At 35.5% G+C, this 18550-nt stretch overlaps 2 protein-coding genes across 2 annotated transcripts; both read left to right on the top strand.

Moving 5' to 3' along the window:
• Positions 1–2462: 2462 nt before the first annotated feature.
• On the top strand, positions 2463–9502 carry LOC136983856 (kielin/chordin-like protein). The gene is made up of 11 exons (XM_067280723.1): positions 2463–2519; positions 3125–3319; positions 3395–3486; positions 3557–3668; positions 4056–4241; positions 4307–4378; positions 4443–4625; positions 4695–5435; positions 8504–8689; positions 8758–9216; positions 9295–9502. Exons 1-11 carry the CDS (start codon positions 2465–2467, stop codon positions 9408–9410), a joined length of 2397 nt encoding a protein of 798 aa, XP_067136824.1. The 5' UTR covers positions 2463–2464; the 3' UTR covers positions 9411–9502.
• A 3073-nt stretch (positions 9503–12575) lies between these two features.
• Positions 12576–16553, top strand: LOC136983857 (dentin sialophosphoprotein-like). Its single transcript, XM_067280724.1, has 6 exons — positions 12576–12700; positions 13015–13074; positions 13285–13335; positions 13410–13586; positions 13652–13843; positions 13939–16553. Exons 2-6 carry the CDS (start codon positions 13017–13019, stop codon positions 16551–16553), a joined length of 3093 nt encoding a protein of 1030 aa, XP_067136825.1. The 5' UTR covers positions 12576–12700; positions 13015–13016.
• The last annotated feature ends 1997 nt before the right edge of the window (positions 16554–18550 follow it).

Here is an 18550-nt window from a genome sequence, read left to right on the forward strand (position 1 = left end):
CACTTTGTTCCGATTAGAGTAAACAAAGCAGAAAATTTCTTAAGGCGTTTAAATTTTTCATTTTCTCTAAACTTTCACTATGGCGCTTAGCATTTTTTCCACGCCGACTCTTCAAATACGAAAAAGAAAGGTGCCTCGACCGCGAAAGACGATAAGTTTAACGCTCGAGTATCGGCGCAAAAAATTTACTAGTCGTTTTGTTTACTAATAGTAATTTACCGGTGATGGTAACAGTTTGTCGTTCTTTCTTTCTTTATTGACAATGGTTGGAGGCCAATGGATCCCTTTAAAATATATTAAAATAAACATTTTAAAAGTAGCGAACAAATGTGGATATTTGGGAGACGACATTAGTAAAACGACACGGATATCCCGGGAAAATGCCGGTGACAAAATTAAAATGCCCGCACCAATAAATAAATACAGATTTACTGGAATCGTCTTTAAATCATCGGCGACTTTAAAGGTTTATAATATAAATAATATTTTAAAAATCATAAGTTATTAAACTAAGCACGATATTTTACATACTGCTCTCGCGTTATGACCCGGAATTCACGAAACTGTCCGTGAACATTTCGTGTTCTAGATATAATAGTTCGGACGTATCTCCATTTCCGAGGAGATACGACCGAAAATTAGCGTAAAAAAGGGCCCCGAGCACTCGTGACTGCGCGGATTGTCGGTGACGTCATAAAAGGCCACGGCGAATTTCTAAAAATTTCAATATCTTTGTTAAATAATAACTTAAGGTCAAACACACCCCGAACCGAGTCCTCTATATGATTTATATATAATTATGGAGCATATTTACACTTTATTGATATTAACAAATTTTAATTATATATTTTATAAGTAGAAACCATTGCCGCTCTCTATACGAACTAATACTTTTTTAAATAATTCTTCTGGCCAATCTAATTTTATATCCGTCGTTTCCCTTATTAAAGAATGCTGTAATTAAGGCTTAGTAAACACCGAGGTTTACTAAGCCCGAATTATAGAACGAGGCGCGGTTTCGTCAAACAAATGGTGTAATTACTCCAAAAACTACGACCGTTGTATTTTAACTCGTTAGAGATTTTTGATTGATTTTTACGAATTTTTTAGAGAATTACGCGTAAAATCTTCGAGTTAAAAATTCAGGATTAAATGTAAAAAATTCATAAAACTCCATAATTTTTTTATTATTTTATTTTACAAAATTTAAAGATTTAAAAACATTAATTATTAAACATAATTTAAAACCATAATATCGTATTAACGCTCACGTCTGTGTGTTTGTACTACAATATAGGCCTAAATACTAGAAACTGTGAAAAAGATCATTAAAAACTTACTCGGAATGAAAGATAAACAGACAATACAAGAATCGCTTTCTATTCTTAGAAGTTGCGTCAACAATTACGTAGATAATTCCGAGATAAATACGTTCAATTCATTTCCTGTATTTTATTAATAAAAAATGATTTTAAATATTTTTTATATCGATTTAAATCTACGCACGCTCCGTATAAAATTCTGTATGCGAATTATATTTACGATAAGAAACGGAAATAAAATAAAGAAAACTTACCAACAATTTTTATACTTTAATAGTTTTAAATTATATTTGAATTTTTAGAATATTTTCTCACACTTCATTGGTTAATTTTTAAATTTAATTTAGTTTTCGAGACGTTATTGGTTAATTTACACATTTGAAATTTATAAATATTTTCGGGGAAAAAATTAATTTGTATGTAAGTAATTTTTCTTTAATTTTTTAAGCCATTTTATTAATTTTTTGTAGTAAAATGTGTAAATTTAAAGGTAAATATATCGAAATAACCTTAAATAATTTAAAATTATTCGTAAATTTACAGGAAAAAGTATTGCGGATGGACTGAAAAGTCTTTGACACGAAAGAATAATTATTTAAATGTCTGGTTTGATAATTACTCGTAATAAGGACTTGAAAGAACCTTTAAATGAATTGCATACAAAGAACTAAGTGAATAATTGGGAAAAAAATTCAAATTGCACGTAAAAAATCAAAAAAACCTAATTAAATTTTTTAGACGGGGAAGAAATTCGTATTAATTTTACCTTCCTCGATATTTTTATTTGACATTTTTTGAAAATATCGCGTTTTCCTCTAAAGAAATTCGAAACTTTTGTGGAAAAATGTATGGATTTTATCGAAATTTGAATGTTATTTTTAGCATAATTAACGCCGAATTGTCGTAAACGGCGACATTTTCTTTGTTCCCGAGGGATGTGTTTTTTGACAATGTTGTGTTTGTCGATCACGTTTAATTTCGGAATGCATCGATGGTTAGATATTCGATATTATCTTTGTCGATCAACTATAACTGGTTGGTGGAGGGAGAGAGGTCATGCTTGTTTTACTTTAAGTCACGGACTAAAGAGCAGTCTCTCCACTTCACTCACTCATTCGGGGGAGTGAAAGTGAACTCGTATCATGGCTCTTCTTTTTCTTTCTTTGTTGATTCTCTCCTGCTACCACGTGTCATCAGGTAAGTTTTTGTATATTAAACGCATAAAAATCTGTAGGAATTAATCGATACCTCTTAACGTTTTAAGAGACAGCCTTTAGAAAATGTAAAGGTAGTTTTTTTAAGCTGATTTCTCTTACATAACTCGCTTCCTGAACGTGTTTTTTCGCATTCCGTCTTCCCGGTTAGCTCTTAAATTATAGCTACTTCGCTTAAACTTGACCGCTATATTAACGGGTGTATAGAATTTTAAGCGATGGGGTCAACCTGTTCATAACGGACGATGTCCTTTCATTGTTGCACTCGAATCGGAGGTTGTTAACCTCGCGCATACCTGTAGTCTGCAAAGTAGAGAAAGTCAAAGGCTGGCAGGGGGTCATACTATCGGAGGCCCCATTCGAATAACATATTCTATCACCACCTTCGACTCTTTTTTTACCGGAACTAATGAACGTTTCGCTCCGACAGTTCGCATTCTTACTTCCTGTAACAGAACTATAACGGTTAGCTTATAATTATTTAAAGGCTACACGTAAATTACGCTATCGAACAATACAATTCCTCTGTTTATACACACTAAGAGTTGTTACGTAACATTGACACGTGTTTTCCTACTTGATTTTCAGGTGCAGAATGTTTATATCAAGATACGCAATATGGTGAGGGAGAAACTGTAAAGACTTCCGAGCCCTGTTTAAATTGCACCTGTACTTCTGGTGTATTAATCTGTTATTTAAGAGTTTGCACAACCGTTCTACCCGCACCAGCTGGTTGCGTGGCAAAAAAACAACCTGGAAGTTGTTGCGCCGACATCATTTGTGGTATTTGCATTAATTACGCGGTTTCGATTTACACGAATCGAGTAAAGTCTAATTAATTAAACTGTCTTTTTTTAGACGAAGAAGAACAAATTGTAGGAAATCCTTTCGCTTCTAGTCAAAATAATTCGTTAGAAGTCAAAATATCGACTAGCCATTCAGAAAATAACGTAAGTGATTTATATAGTTTGACTTAATGTTAATTATTTTTAATTATATTTATAATCTCGCGCGGGGCAGGAGCTGAAACCTAAGTTAACCTCCGACCTTCAAGCAAGTAACATCGACCAAAATCAGACGAATATGGTTATTTCTTCGACATCTTATTTAACCGACGAAGATTTGGAAGGAGGTGAGTGATATAAAATTTCAAAATGGCTCCGAAAGTTATCATAAATCAAATTAATACATTATTATAAACTATAAATGATGTAATTTTTGATGTGGATCTGCGGAATAGAATAAGAAAAAAAGGTTTAAACTTGTACGGTGGTAATTTTCTGCGATCGGAATCAGCAGTGTGTGCTTCCGTTTCGTTTCTTTGTTGAACGAGAAAGTTCTCAAAATCGACTTCTGTTCTCTCGGCTTCAGTTAACTGTTTTGCTTCAATGACCGAAATATAATTTCAGTACTTTTCCTGTGCCCCATCGAAACCGAAGCTCTACTTAAGTCTTGCATGACTCGTGACATTTTTTGCCCGAATTTTTACGAAATGTAACGCCATTTCTTTTACTCGCAGGTTGCTATATAAATGGTTCCCTTTATGCGGAGGGTTCGGCTATGATTTCTTCAACTTATTGTCATTATTGTTATTGTATCAGAGGTAAACAAGTTTGTCTTCGGCCAAAGTGTCACCTAATAATCGAAGGCTGTAATGCTAGATACATGAGCAATTACACTTGTTGCCCCACTCATTACGTTTGCGGTAAGTAGAATTATACCAAAATCATCCCGTACATCGACTTAAATTAATATTTTCGATTGGTTTAGACGAAAGTTATTCTTCGACATCCGCTACGACTACATCCGAAGCTACCGATACCACTACACCGAAGCCTTCAGGTATTTCCCCGATGCCCTTTACATTAACTTTATTTGAATGAAAATAACACTAAGATTTTTATAGGGTGCACAATAGACGATTTTACGTATTCAATCGGAGATGCCGTTCCTAGCACGGGTCATTGTCAGACCTGTTATTGCTCGAGAGAAGGTATAAAGTGTAGTCCTCTTCAATGCTCTCCCATAATGGATGGGTGTGTTCCTATAATACCGGAAGGTCACTGTTGTCCCGTAGAATATAACTGTAGTAAGTATTTGGATAATTGGCATAAACGAACTTTAATCGAATATATCTTAAAATTCTTTAATTCTGTAGATTTTACGCAATATCCGTCAAAACATACGACAAATATCTTCGGTTGGGGTGCTGGAGAGATAAACGAGACTTTATCAGAATCTTCGGTGACTGTACCAGTTTTAAACTTAACTACCGATTATTTCGAAGTAATCGATCGAGATAAGATAGAGGAGAGATACGGCGATGTCGACCTTAATCAAAGTAATCGTGTCTTAAACCAGACGGAGTCTATCGAATCTGAAACTAATTCAAATGATTCTCAGACAACAACGTCTAACGTAATAATCGGGACCGAAAATAGTTCGTTAAGTGTAGAAGATAGCGATGTCACTGATCTAAACAACGATACTTCGCAAGAGTTGGCAACCGTGCCAATCGGTTTCGATACGTCTTCCGTAGAAACGGTAACCTTAGAAGTGGTTGAAATTACAGAAAATTCAACCGAAACCGACGCAACTACAGAAACAACAACTACTACGATCGAAAATATAAGTACCGAAATGACTAAAACTGAAAATCTAACTGATATACGGAGTGAAAACGTAACGGAGCATCCATTTACTACAGAAAAAACGTTAGCGACTGTAACTTTCAACGATTTTAAACGTTCTCGATTAGAAGAAGCCCATCGTTTACCTCCTCCGTTTCTGTTTTTGGGGTCTCGACTGGCAGTAAGACCTTTCGGAAGAGGAGGAGTAACGAGAAATCCTTATATTAATCCTAATATCGTGTTAAGAACTACAAAGCCACCATTAACAGGTACGTTTACGATGACATATTTTTGATCTTCATTAACTAAAAGATAAGTTAATAAGGAAGTTTATGCCATAATAAGCTTAGTTACAATGTTACGCATCCCGTAGGCTACACTTTTTAAACGTAGAATTAATCTTATCGTAACGAAAATGGCTATTGACAGATACACTGCACTTACTTGGTAATAGTATTTTGATACATAGTTATAGAACCAGCTGATTAATTAAGCGTTGTTAGGTCCCGAACACACAGGGTGATCACAAAGTTATTCATTTTCATTAGTGTTTTCGATCGTCCTTTGTCTTAAAAGACAAAGGACGGTCGAAACACAGCAATTGAACAAAACACGGGTTAAACACAGCAATTGAATATACCGCAGCGTTGCAATTAACAAGCTGTAAATAAGAAAAAATACATATATTTGTATATTTTATATACGTGTTTTTGTAGATATAAAATGAAATTTCAAGTAACGAAAGTTAAATAGCAAACGAGATGCTATTTTTATAACATGATTTGCATTCAATTTTCATACCATCGTGCGTAACGTGTCGTGTAGTATGTATACAAACATGTTATTTATATATTATTATATCAGATTATATTAACCGTAAGGTATAAAAATAGCACTGTGCGTGCTATTTTTATACCTTCTTTTTTAAAACAATTCCTGATATCCGATGTGTAAAATTTGATTATATCATTCCAAATTGCTTCTTTATTATTATAAAAGTTTCGAAAATATTTTTTTTCTTTGTTGATCAATTTAAAGGTTAAATTATAAAAGGATTATCGTTTTTAAAATGTCTTTAAACGAATAATTTAAGAACTTATAGATATTTCCGCGGTTGAATCTAGAATTAAATTCGTTCTAATCCGGAATGTGTCGAAATTTACATATTAAAAGATTATCTCGTAATGTTTTCACCATCTTTCATTAAACACCGTAAAATCTAAAGTTAAACAACAGGAAGAAAAGAATTTTTCACTCTTTGATAAGTCAACCGTTTTCTTTATCTTCTATAACTAAATATCCTCTTATCTAAGGTTACTGTGCCAAAATGATTAATCCTCTCAACGACTCTGGCACAGGAGCATGAGAACAAATAATTCTCGTGCTAAAATAATTGAACATAGACATATCTTGAACGCGAGTGTCGGGTTACACGCCTTCAATATGAAGTAAGATGGGAAATATGGAATAGGATAATAAGGAATAGAATAATAGGGAATACGGAATAGGCTAATGGGAATAGGTTCAATAGGAAATGTGATACAATAATGAGAAATTACAACAGCCAGTCTTCGAGATAATATTAATTATAACATAGGCAACGGCATTGGTAAATGTAAAAAATTAAATCTCTCTAAATGCAAATGTTTCGACTGGATAAAATGTAACTCCGCATATATTAAGTTTTATTAGAATACAGCTCATAAATTGACAATTAACAATACAATATTGCGCGCAGTCTTCTAATTCAGAACAGGAGATCCTATATTGTCCCCGTGTAATACTGTTTAACCTTTCCTATTTTTAACTATAATTTAGAAAGAGACGTCTCTTTATGGTTAGTAATTACATTTTATACGGTCGAGTTGTGTTCGTGATAATTTGAAGTATTATTCCTTTATCCGTTGTTAGTTTGACGTTTAATGTCCTGCCATAATGGCTCTAAAGTAGTCACATTCTTCCCCTCCTTCATCCGGAAACCAAGTTTAAATTTATTCGTCGTTCCATTCTTTATCTTTTAAATCTTTAATAACAGGTTACAAATTCTATTTATTTTATTTTCTGTTTCTTCCTGTTATTGATGATCGGTAGTAGAGATCGGAAGATCGAGGAATGAGAAATACGCAACTACGAAGGATCTCTATTCGAATCCATTTAGGACTCTGAGGATTGTTTTTGTTTGCTCGTTTTCTATTCTTCGCTCGTACCAGCTTACCCTAATATTAGTGAGGCCCAGACGCAACAAAAAACTGAGTCCGGTCGATTTGGTTCGATTATGGCAGCGCAAAACATGGGCGATCTGCCAAGGAAGTACCATTCGGACGGACTTTTATGAAAAACTGGCCTATATCCAGGTGTATACGCGCGAAGAAAACCCGGAGATTTACGTAGCCGGCTCGTTGTTCAGAACTAACTACTAGTGAACTTCGGCATATCGAATTGTAAGTCCGGACTTACAGTTCTATATGCCGAAGTTATGGGAGGTAAATTCAATTTATTCGTAGCAATTAATAGGGCCTATACCGTATTGTTTTCTTGAAAAGAAACTGCAGAAAGTCCCCGTGTACGATAAGATCGTTAGAAGAATTCTTTCCAAGTAAAAAATTTCACACGTTGTATTACCCCATCTTTCACAGATTAACTGTCGGGAGCGAATTTTTATATTCTTTCCGTCTTAATTCCTTTCTTTCTTAGAAACTGTTACTTTTTTTGTTTGTTTTTCGTCACCCGAGCACGAAAAAACTCCAGTAACTTATGGTTGTGCATGGGTAGAGTCACGAATTGAAGTAATTCGTGTAGCTTAACAACGAATTTAAAGATAGAAAATCAAGTTTTACTTTTATTCTTTTTGTTGATTTATGATGTAATTTTAAGCACGATTTTTTAAAGTTTTGTGCACAGTTTCTTTCTTGATTAGTACAAAACTGTTTTCCTTTAAAAAAATAAAAATTACGATTTTTATATGGATTTGATTGGTGGAATAAGACAACACAATACGTGAGTCGTCTATCGAGGGGGTGCTTCCCAGAAGGACTTTTTAAGGGAACTTGCCCCTATTTAGGTGTTAGGCCTATACGCGTGAAGAAAAAATTCTTCGTGGACCAATCATTGTTCGTGATTTTATCCACTCGGCCACCGATGAGCCTTTAAGACTTTTGTACATTAATACATTGATTTAATTTATAAATATTAGTATTCAAAATAGTTTACAAATTATTTTCTCGCCACTATTAGGGAATGTATCGAAAATATGAATTAAATTAATTTTTTAATTGTAAAAAGATATAAAATTACGAGTCTAAATTCGCATAAAGTTAGCGTAACGACTTTCTTAAAGGAATCTGCGTCATTAATGGAAGGACTTTTATGAATGGAGAAGTGATCCTTCGTGGCGATCCGTGCGAAGTATGTCGTTGTATCTCTGGAAGAGAGATGTGTCGCAGACAGGAGTGTCTTCCTCCCCCGAGTCCAAACTGCAGAATGGAGAAAAGCCCGGGATTCTGTTGTCCTCATTACATATGCGGTAAATTCATTTTCGATTTTTATTCAATAGACACTATATTTTTCTTAAAAAGTATTATTACATTACAGTAAATCTTCCGCCTCCATCCATTCAAAGACGACCACACATTCCAACGTCTGCACCACACATTCCGACGTCTGCACCACACATTCCGACGTCTGCACCACACGTCCCGACGTCTGCACCACACATTCCGACGTCTGCACCACACATTCCAACGTCTGCACCACACATCCCGACGTCTGCACCAATCGAAGAAATTGCTATAGAAACCTCCAAACCCACAACTACAACAGAATCGAGCATCGCTACATTAGAGACTACGACAGAAGCTCCGGAAACGACAAGAGAATCCTCAGAAATGACCACGTTGGAAGCACCAACTAGATTTTCTTTCATAGATCACTTATTGTCTTTGATGACCCCTGATCCTACCGATGCGAAACAAGATGACGTAATCACCGAGAAACCGGGAGCAATTCCCGGATCGCTGGTCGGAAACAGTTGGGGAGTGTTGAGAGTCTCGGGTAATTTTCTTAAAAAACTAAAATTTTTAAAGATTTTTGAAGAATTTATAATATAAGAAAAGGTTGTTTCTCTTTCAGGTTGCAATGTGTACGGAAAATTCTATAGTCTTCACGACAAAGTGGCAGAATTGAGTGGAAGATGCAAGGAATGTTTATGTGACGTAACCGGAGTCAAATGCTCAATCGTTTGTTAACCATCGATTTTTCTTGGCGCAAAAACATTTAATTTCATTTTTTACGTGTCAAATAGTCATCGTTTCTAATCAGAGTACAAATATATTCATAAAATGACACAAATCTTTTACTTTTGGGATATTTTCCGAATTTTTTTTAACCTAAACTATTATTCCAAACTATATTTAATGTTAATTTAATTCGTATATCAGATAAAAGATGGCAGCACACGACGCAAAACAATACGTTTTTAGGATGTCTTCCTATTTTATTCTTAGAATTTTAAAATAAATAAATTTTAAAAAAATCGAGTTGATGTGTTAAGAAAATTATTTATTAAATATTTACATTTAAATGAAGTACCTCTTAATTACACTTACGCTAATATTTTAAAACATTGCTAAGAAAATGCCATAAAATAATCATTCAATTATTGCGTATAATTAGATTATCGATTATTCTATTATCTATATGTTATATTATTTTTTATATTCCATTTACTTCGAACAATTGTGAAGCGATTATTTATCACTGCTTTATAAAGTTGCCTGGACTCAACCTTCAGTCATTACTGTTTTGTCTATGAATTGTTGTATTTAATATCACAATAGGTTGGGGAGGATAACAAATACATTTTATATTAATTCAGTCATTTATTTAAATTTTAATTAATTTTTAGTATAAGTATATAACAGAAACAAAGGTTAGTACGAGGATAATTGTACGTAATACCTCTGTTTCATTCTACGTAGTGTAAATCCAATTGTTTTTGACGTGACAAAATTTAAGAGGGGGAATTTCTTTCCTTAATTCAAAGCATTTCTACAATACCAGCAATCTAGAAATGCAAAATATTTACATCGAGGGCACGAACTTTTTCAAATTCCAAACCTGTAGATTATATAAATAAAGATTTAGAGAACATCGTTTGTCTCGAGCGGAACAAAGAAGGCCTCAATCTTGTATCGATCGAAATATATCTAATCGATTTAAATATACATATATATCGATAGTCGATTATAAATAGCAATCGATGTAATTGCTCGATAATCGATTACGAGTAAAAATCAATTAATAACCGAAATCGATACTTAAATTCTAATGTGACTTACTTCTCGAAATTTGAATAAAACTCTAATCCTCGGGCAATTCTACCAAAAAAAGAAAATGCTATTCGGGAAGACTTTCTAGAAAAGCGGGAAATTGCAGGCGGCAAGTCCGTTGGTCAGGCACGAACCCGCGACTGGCAGTGTTTAGTGACCGTATCCGCTTGGCTAGTGGAAGGCCGATATTAAAGTGATTAAAACTTTTTATAATTGGCTCGGGTTCTTTCTCGTCTTTTTCAAATCCCGCAAATAAGTTACGCGTATCGAACCCGATAAGGCATTAATTAACCCGTCCAATTAACGAAATATAAATTAAATTTCGAAACTACTATCCGGTGCGAAACGTATACTATCCTATTCGACGAACGTATAAATCAAATCAAATAACCATAAACAGAAAGCAAACAGTTGTTAACGGAACAGATAATAATTACAGAATTCTGATATATTATGTACATTTTATATTAATTACTTTTAAGATATCTGTATTATTATACTTTATCTATCGAAACGATGTTCGATCGGCACAAATCACCCTCTTATTACTTCTATTCGGATATTGTCTAGTCTTCAAATCTCTTCTGTACGAAAGACAGAAGCATAAATCGATTTCGATGCAAATTTCGATGTATTTTTTAAAAAGTCACGCCTAAAAATTACGTAAATCGATTCGAGTTTTATTCAAAATACGAAAAAGTATGCCGAATTTGGAATTTAAGTATCGATTTCGATTATTGATAATCGATAATCGAGCAGTTTCATCGATACTTAGTTGCGATCGATTATCGATAGTCAAGAACAACATAGACGTAATTTTTTCATTTTTTCGAATTTTATTTATTTTAAGCGAAATTATAAATTCAACTAATGTAAAGATATATTACTTATTAATGCCAATGCAATTTATATGAATAATTTAAAATTCGAAAGAAATGAATTGTTTTTTACATTAGAAAATTGCACTTTTACGGAGAAAGCCCGATTTATTGACTTATTATTGTACGAAAGGTGAAAATGCGATAGGAGATGAACCGTATGAGTACTTTTTCTTTCTGGCGTTTTTGATTTTTATGTCTAGTTACAATGCCCGAAGACAATTTAAGGCCTGGCATAGAGACGAGGAAGTAGACATAGTGTAGCTTTTTAATTAGTTGTCGACGAAAAGATTTGCTTGACGGGTCATGCTATTTAGAATGTAAAGAATGTTAAGACGGTTATCCCATACTTCCTGAACCTCGCTAATTCGTATAACTAAATTATTCCTAAATCGGTTTTCTATCGGGTACCGCGAATTTAAACTCGGAGGTTGTTGTACCCATACATCGCGCTTCAATACGAAAATGAATGGTAGAAAGGTCGAGAACTATTATTCATCTTGACTTTGCATTCAATGTGTCATAAAAACAACACTACTTGGGTTTATATATATGTAAATTCTCTATCCGTTAACGATTTTACACGCACTCTCCCAGTTTTTATGGTTATTTTTTGTAGATATAAAGTAAAAGTATGCTATATATCTCAGTTGTGTCCCGAGTGCAGTTTTTAGAGGAAATTTAAGTAAAAAACACGGACGAAGAATAATTAAAGACTCCGCACACTGGCTTCGACCGGTTTATAATCTTTTAAATTTCGTAGCGTAAATTTAGGTGTTTATTTTTAAGAAGGGGTTAGAGAAGGAGAAAGAGAGAGTCATTCACCGCTCATTTTCGGCAATTTATTGTTTGTATCAACGAAAATATGGAATTCCTCCTCACTCTATTTGCTTTATTGGTGTAAGGTCAAGGTCGGAATACTATTTCTATACAATAGCCGATGGACCATATCGCTGCCAAAAATTGTCCTACTCTCGGTGGCTGTTACGGTAAAACGCGTCTAAATTGTCACGCATTTATTATTATTTTTCTTTATATTTTTACTGTTGGAGTTTTGTATTCTTTGTAAATGCCGTCGGCGAAGGAGGCGTTATTGTCGGCTCCGAACCGCTACACTTTGTAAGAGTCATCAGTGAAACCCACCCATTAGAAGTGGGACAAGTTAGAGACGGTCCATCTTCCAGTCCATCTTCGGAACTAAATAAGAGATGTCGTTCGCTGCCTTCGGGCGATTTTCTACCAAGTTCACTGTCCTGAGTACCTGTATAAAAGTAAAGACACCCGGCTGGTGTTGAACTTTTCGTAGAAATATTCTACTGCTTTTGTCTGGTAAGTTGATTCGGTGATTGGTTTCGAAAGGTTTTGTTTGCTCTCCTTTGTCTTTAGTTATTTACTAAACGGTAAAATATTCCTAAATTATTACGTCTATAAATAGAGCATGTAAATGGATTAATTATATAAAGAATCTTATAAATATATTCAAGGCAAACTATAGGATTAATGTTTAATATTCTAACAATAGGCAGCGACTGAGTACAATACTTCCTCCTTCGTCTTTTATGAAATTTCGCGTCAGAGATGCTAATTTTTTAACATATTTCTCTCGGAGAATTTCTTTTAAGACATTCCTATTATATTTTTAGATATGAAGTTTTTATCTCGTTTACTTCTCCTTCCTATCGCTCTTCACGTAGTCGAATCAGGTAAGTGATTTTCTTTTATAAACCAGGTTTATGGTGACTTTTGTTATCAAATTGAATGAAAATAAGACCCTCCCAAGGTCTCTTTTCATTGTTTATTGTTGGTTTTCGAATAGACTCCTCCCTTTAAACCTATCTGAACATTTATTTTAAAAAATGAAAACGTTTAATTACGTTGTTTTTTAAGTGTTTTACCGAGAATTGCGTTTATAGGTGTTATACCTTTACACAAGAGATCCGCTTTTTATATCGCTAACGAAACAGGTAGGAATTAGAATTTTCTTAGAATTTTTATTGAAAATTTTTGTTTATTTATACGTTTTAAAATTGACCTTCAGCTTGTGTTGTGGATGGAATTGTTTACTACAACGGAGATCGCATTCCGACCGATAACCCGTGCGAATCGTGCAGATGTCGTCCTCCTGGATTTGCATGCGTTTTACACGAATGTGAAATAAAGCACGGGTGCAAAGCAATCAGAAGAGAAGGGGAATGCTGCCCGGATTATTTATGCGGTATTTCTATTCACTTATTTTACTTTAACTTTGCTCTCTAGATACTAAAACGAGTAATTGTACAGGTTGCGAGCATAATGGGCAACTGTATAGAAACGGAGACGAAATAAGAGATCCGCAGAATCCGTGTTATAAATGTCATTGCCAAGGTAATTCTATAGCTTGTGCATTCGCAGAATGCGTATTCCGACGTGACTGTATGCCCCGTTTTGTAACTGGTGAATGTTGTCCTCGTTACGATCATTGTCCTCTTCCAGGTAAAAGACATTTGCATTTTAACGATCTCGCCTTCTGTACTTCCTCGTTATTTTACAAATATATATTAAAATATATGCATTGATATTTATTTTAGCCGTTAAAACTGAATCTACTATCAATACTTCATTCGTCGCGAATACCACTACTACGCCCTACGAAGCTACCGAACCGGCTACCACTACTCCAGAAATTATTACCGAAAGAAACCAAGAGTTAACTACAATCGGACCGGTTTCTTCGTCGCAAGATGCAATTTCGGACTCGGTTATTATTGCCGAATCTGAAAAAGAACTAAACATTTCTCTTGAAAATAGAAATTCTGCGAAGACATCGAACGATTCTCAGAAAGAACCAACTGACCCCGAACAAAAACCTATAATAAATGAAACAACCGATTTTGAAAAAGATAAAATTGATTATTTGGATTATTCTTCTACCGAAAATCCATTAAATACACAAAAAAGTACAGAAGATGATTATACAAGCGAAAATCCTATAGATGACGACGAAAGCGACGAAGACGTTTCTTCGGTCGAAGAAGGAAACAAAATAAATGATCCTAAAGAATTCCTCTCGAAAAAGGATCCTGCGATTTATCAGCAAACTGAGAAGCATTCGTTCGATAAACATTCGACAGACAAAGAATATCAGGACGATTCGTACGAGGATTTATCAAATACAGAACCTTCGGTTCATCAGGAAGAAGAGGACACAGTCGAGAAAGATTTATCGACCGCAAGTTCTTTAGATGAGAAAACAGACGATAATGATTCGTCCACGCATAAGTTATCGACCGACGAGAAAATACAACCGACCGGAAAAGACACAACCGATCAATCATATACGACGCTAGAACCTGAAATTTTAGCAGAAAAAAGGAAAACGTCATCGGAAGAGGAAACTGGTTTTACGAATAAAGAAGGAATCGTAACAGAAAATGACGCGCAAGGCGAAGAAACTGACGACGAATCTTCGGAAGAAGATTCCGACGAAGTACCTTCGGAAGAACAAAGAGAAACAGACGACTCTTCCGAAGAATCTGTCGAAAATCTGCCCGACGAACAAAGAAATCCCACCGAAATCTCTTCGGACGAAGATTCGGACGAATCCGCATCGGACGAACAAAGAGATGTAGAAAGTTCCGAAGAAGATTCCGAAGAGCAGAGACACGAGGATAGTTCTCCCGAATCGGACGAAAGTTCCGAAGAAGAATCGGAATTAAAGATTAAGAGAAAGAAACCATCTGGACAATCGGAAGCGGCCGGCGAGTCTGCGCCAGAAAGTGTTCCTTCGAACCAGGAAGCAGAAACGAGCCAACAAAATAATGCCATGCAGTCGGAAGCGGCCGACGAATCGGCGCCGGAAAGTATTTCTTCGAACCAGGAAACGGAAACGAGCCAACAAAATAACGTTACGCAACTTTTCAATAATTCCGAAACAACATCCGTAAGTCCTTCTCGTTCGGACGGCGATTTGTCGCAACTATCATCGACTTTATCTCTAAATACAGAAATTAACCGAGCCGAAGCCACAGATAAGACTACCGAAAGATCGCAAACCGTAACAAAAGAAAATGCTCGAGAACCTCCGAAATCGGGCGATTCCAATACCGAAGCGTACGAAGATCGTATCGACGTTTTCGCCGAAAATAGCGGCACGACGTTATTTCTAAATACTTCGGAAACTAATCGACCGGATTTCTCTATCGTTAACGAAACACGGCCTACAGAAACGACAGAAAGTGTTAGTAACGAAACAGAACAAAGTACGGAGGAGGACGAACAAGAATCGACTACCGAAACGACCGTAATAACAACAGAAAATCCAAATAAAAGTACAAAAACACAATCGGTCGAAGAGGAAACGGAAACGTCAGTAACGACAGAAGCCGAGTTCGAAACCACTTACGTAAACAAAGGAGAAATTACGACAGAAACATCAGAGACTGTTAGCGAAAGTCATTCGACCGAAGAGACTTTAACAGAAATTTCGACCGAAGAGACTTTAACAGAAATTTCGACCGAACATTTTAGTAAAAATGACCAATTCGCTACACAATCCACAGAAAGTTTTACAACAGATATAACCGGTTCGAATAGAGAAAACACCGAAGTAAACCGAGAAACCACTACTTTCTCAAACGAGGAACCGAGTACAAAACAGGATTTAGGAATTACAGAATGGTTCGAAACTAGATCGGAAGCGACGACCGAAGTCAATTTCTCTACGCAAAACACCAACGGTTTCGATCCAAAAACCGAAACCGAAACCGAAACCGTAATTAAAGAAATTGTTACGGAATCGACGGAGAAAACGAATTACGAAGCGGAACGCACCGAACCGCCAGAGATTTTTCCGAAGGACGACGGCTCGACAACGGAACCTTCCGGAACAATCACCAAAGAAAATAATGAATTTTTCGACGACGTTAACGTAACGGCTACCGAAACCGTAAGTCATTTAGACGATAATCCCGAGTTTGCACCCGTCGCACTCGACGATTTCGACGAAAAAACCACACAGAACGTCTTAATTACAAAAAATATCACGGGAAATCCAATAACTTTGCCATTTTCGGAAGAAGAGCCTTTAGTGACTCGGAGCGAAGAACACGACCGAACAACCGTTCGACTAACAAATGCGACCGAAGTATTAACGTCCGTGTCGGATAATTCGACGATGGCCACCGACACGACGGACTCGAGTTGAAACGACCAAATCGTCGTCTCTTTTAATTTAAATTCACGAAACGTTTTTCGTAAAAAGTAAGGTGTTTGCTATTTATAAGGGGGTGTCTATCGTTAATTAATTTTCGCATTTATAAAGCAAACGGAATATTTAAATGGGTCGGATAAATGCGAAGTATTGGTCGAAAAACCCGCATTTATCGTTGTAATTTTCGTTATTTATAAAAGTTTGTTTTTCGTTTAATTATTAAATAAGTTTAAAAACGAATCGACTTCAATTTGTACCTTTATTAAAATAATAAATTTACGTAAATTATTTTTAAAAAATCAATTACAATTTTTTATTTCAAAGCGATCGGTCGGTAACTATTCGGCGTCTTCGTTAAATCCCAGTTTAAAGCGGTCGAATAACAAATTCGAAATGAGAAACGAAAGCTCATTAAATAAATCCAAGTTAATTAATTAATCTTCGAATCTTTACGACTTTCTTTACTCGCCGTTAAATATAAATTGACTTTTCGCGCATGGCTACGAGTTTCCTATTTGATATTTTTCTAACAAAACCAGTTCTATTAGTCGACAGAGAAAGCCGCTACGGCCGCGCAACTAACTCGAATAGCGACGGGGAAGATCGCTAAATTATTTAACGTTTAACGTTAAAATATATGCAGATTATTTTTATATATTTATTCGTTTATCTAGAATTGTATTTTAGCCACGTTAAACGCTAAACGGCTTTGTTAACTATTTTATACGTAAAGTTTTTAATTATTAACAAAAAATATATATTTCTATTTAAATGTTAATTTTTAATAATTTTATTCCGCTCGTAACTTCGTTTTAATTCGTAACCGGACGATAGTTACGATTATTATTCTCTTTCGGTTAACGTAATAATTTTACCAATATATAAATTATAAAGTAGATTTTTGACAAATTAACAAATAATTTATTATATTAACTAATTAGTATTATAACGAAAATAATAAAATTAGATTAAATTAATTGGATTTTTATTTATTCTCCTATTTCTCGATTAACTTTTCTTCGCAGTCTTTAATTAAATATTTTTAATTCTACCCTCGCCTATTTAAATAAATTTTTTCGTTAATTCTCGTTATAATCGGGAATATTTTTCCAAGATCTAAATATAAAAGTCGTAATAATTATTTAAATTAATTCCGATTACGACTTTATATCGACTCGGTTGCTAAATACCGCGGTTAGCGGCGATAAATGGCGCTTTAAGTCGCGCGCGCGAAATATTTCGATGGCCCGCCATTTTAGATTTTAAACTTAAACGGTACGAGATTAACGTCGCGCGGAAGTATATCGAGATTTTCCGGATATATTTTTGTCCGTTCGGTGCCAAAACGCGAAATTACGATTTACGTTAGCGTTACGTTACGATAAAATCGAAATTATAGCGAAGGCGAACGGACGCTCGTTCCGCACTCCGGTAGCCGGGAAAGAGTCGGAACAATTTATTTACGCCACCGTCGCGTCGCGGTATTTCTTACTTTACGTCGGCCGGTGGCCTAGCGGATAAAATTACCGAGGTAAACACCGACGGTCGGTTTCGGGTTTCCTAGGTTTTCTTGGCCTAAATAGGAGCCGGTTCCCGGTAGAAAGTCCCGGTGACGGGCGTATTCTCGAAACGTCGCCTCGCCTTACCCACCGAACCCGACCGAACTTCTCGCTCTAGGAATACACCTTTTGGATTATCGATGGTCGTTAGTGTCGGTGGCAACTAATCCAAATGCCAGATTGTCCGGGATTATCGTATTTTGGACAATGCGCGGATTTTTGCCCGTGTATCTAGATTAACTAATCGGCCGAAATCCGAATAGAAAGGAGTTCGAAGCGGCCGGGCGATCGGTAGGAAAAGACCGTTTGTCGGCGACAATATCGACCGAGACGGACGCGGGAGAAAACGAACAGAAAAAGACGAGAATCGAATAAAACTTTTGCGATACACCTTTACGTGTTTCGAGCAAAATTTGTTTGTTTCGTTCGTTT

Source organism: Centruroides vittatus, unplaced genomic scaffold, assembly GCF_030686945.1.
Source record: "Centruroides vittatus isolate TY-2023 unplaced genomic scaffold, ASM3068694v2 contig_89, whole genome shotgun sequence".
Lineage (NCBI taxonomy): Eukaryota > Metazoa > Arthropoda > Arachnida > Scorpiones > Buthidae > Centruroides > Centruroides vittatus.

What these genes read in the sequence shown, in the direction of transcription:
- LOC136983856 (XM_067280723.1), top strand. Translation starts at nt 2,465, where the DNA reads ATGGCTCTTCTTTTTCTTTCTTTGTTGATTCTCTCCTGCTACCACGTG. An exon ending in CACTACACCGAAGCCTTCAG is followed by an intron (nt 4,379 to 4,442) that starts GTATTTCCCCGA and finishes AGATTTTTATAG; the next exon opens with GGTGCACAATAGACGATTTT. An exon ending in TACAAAGCCACCATTAACAG is followed by an intron (nt 5,436 to 8,503) that starts GTACGTTTACGA and finishes ACTTTCTTAAAG; the next exon opens with GAATCTGCGTCATTAATGGA.
- LOC136983857 (XM_067280724.1), top strand. Translation starts at nt 13,017, where the DNA reads ATGAAGTTTTTATCTCGTTTACTTCTCCTTCCTATCGCTCTTCACGTA. An exon ending in TTATATCGCTAACGAAACAG is followed by an intron (nt 13,336 to 13,409) that starts GTAGGAATTAGA and finishes ATTGACCTTCAG; the next exon opens with CTTGTGTTGTGGATGGAATT. An exon ending in CGATCATTGTCCTCTTCCAG is followed by an intron (nt 13,844 to 13,938) that starts GTAAAAGACATT and finishes TATTTATTTTAG; the next exon opens with CCGTTAAAACTGAATCTACT.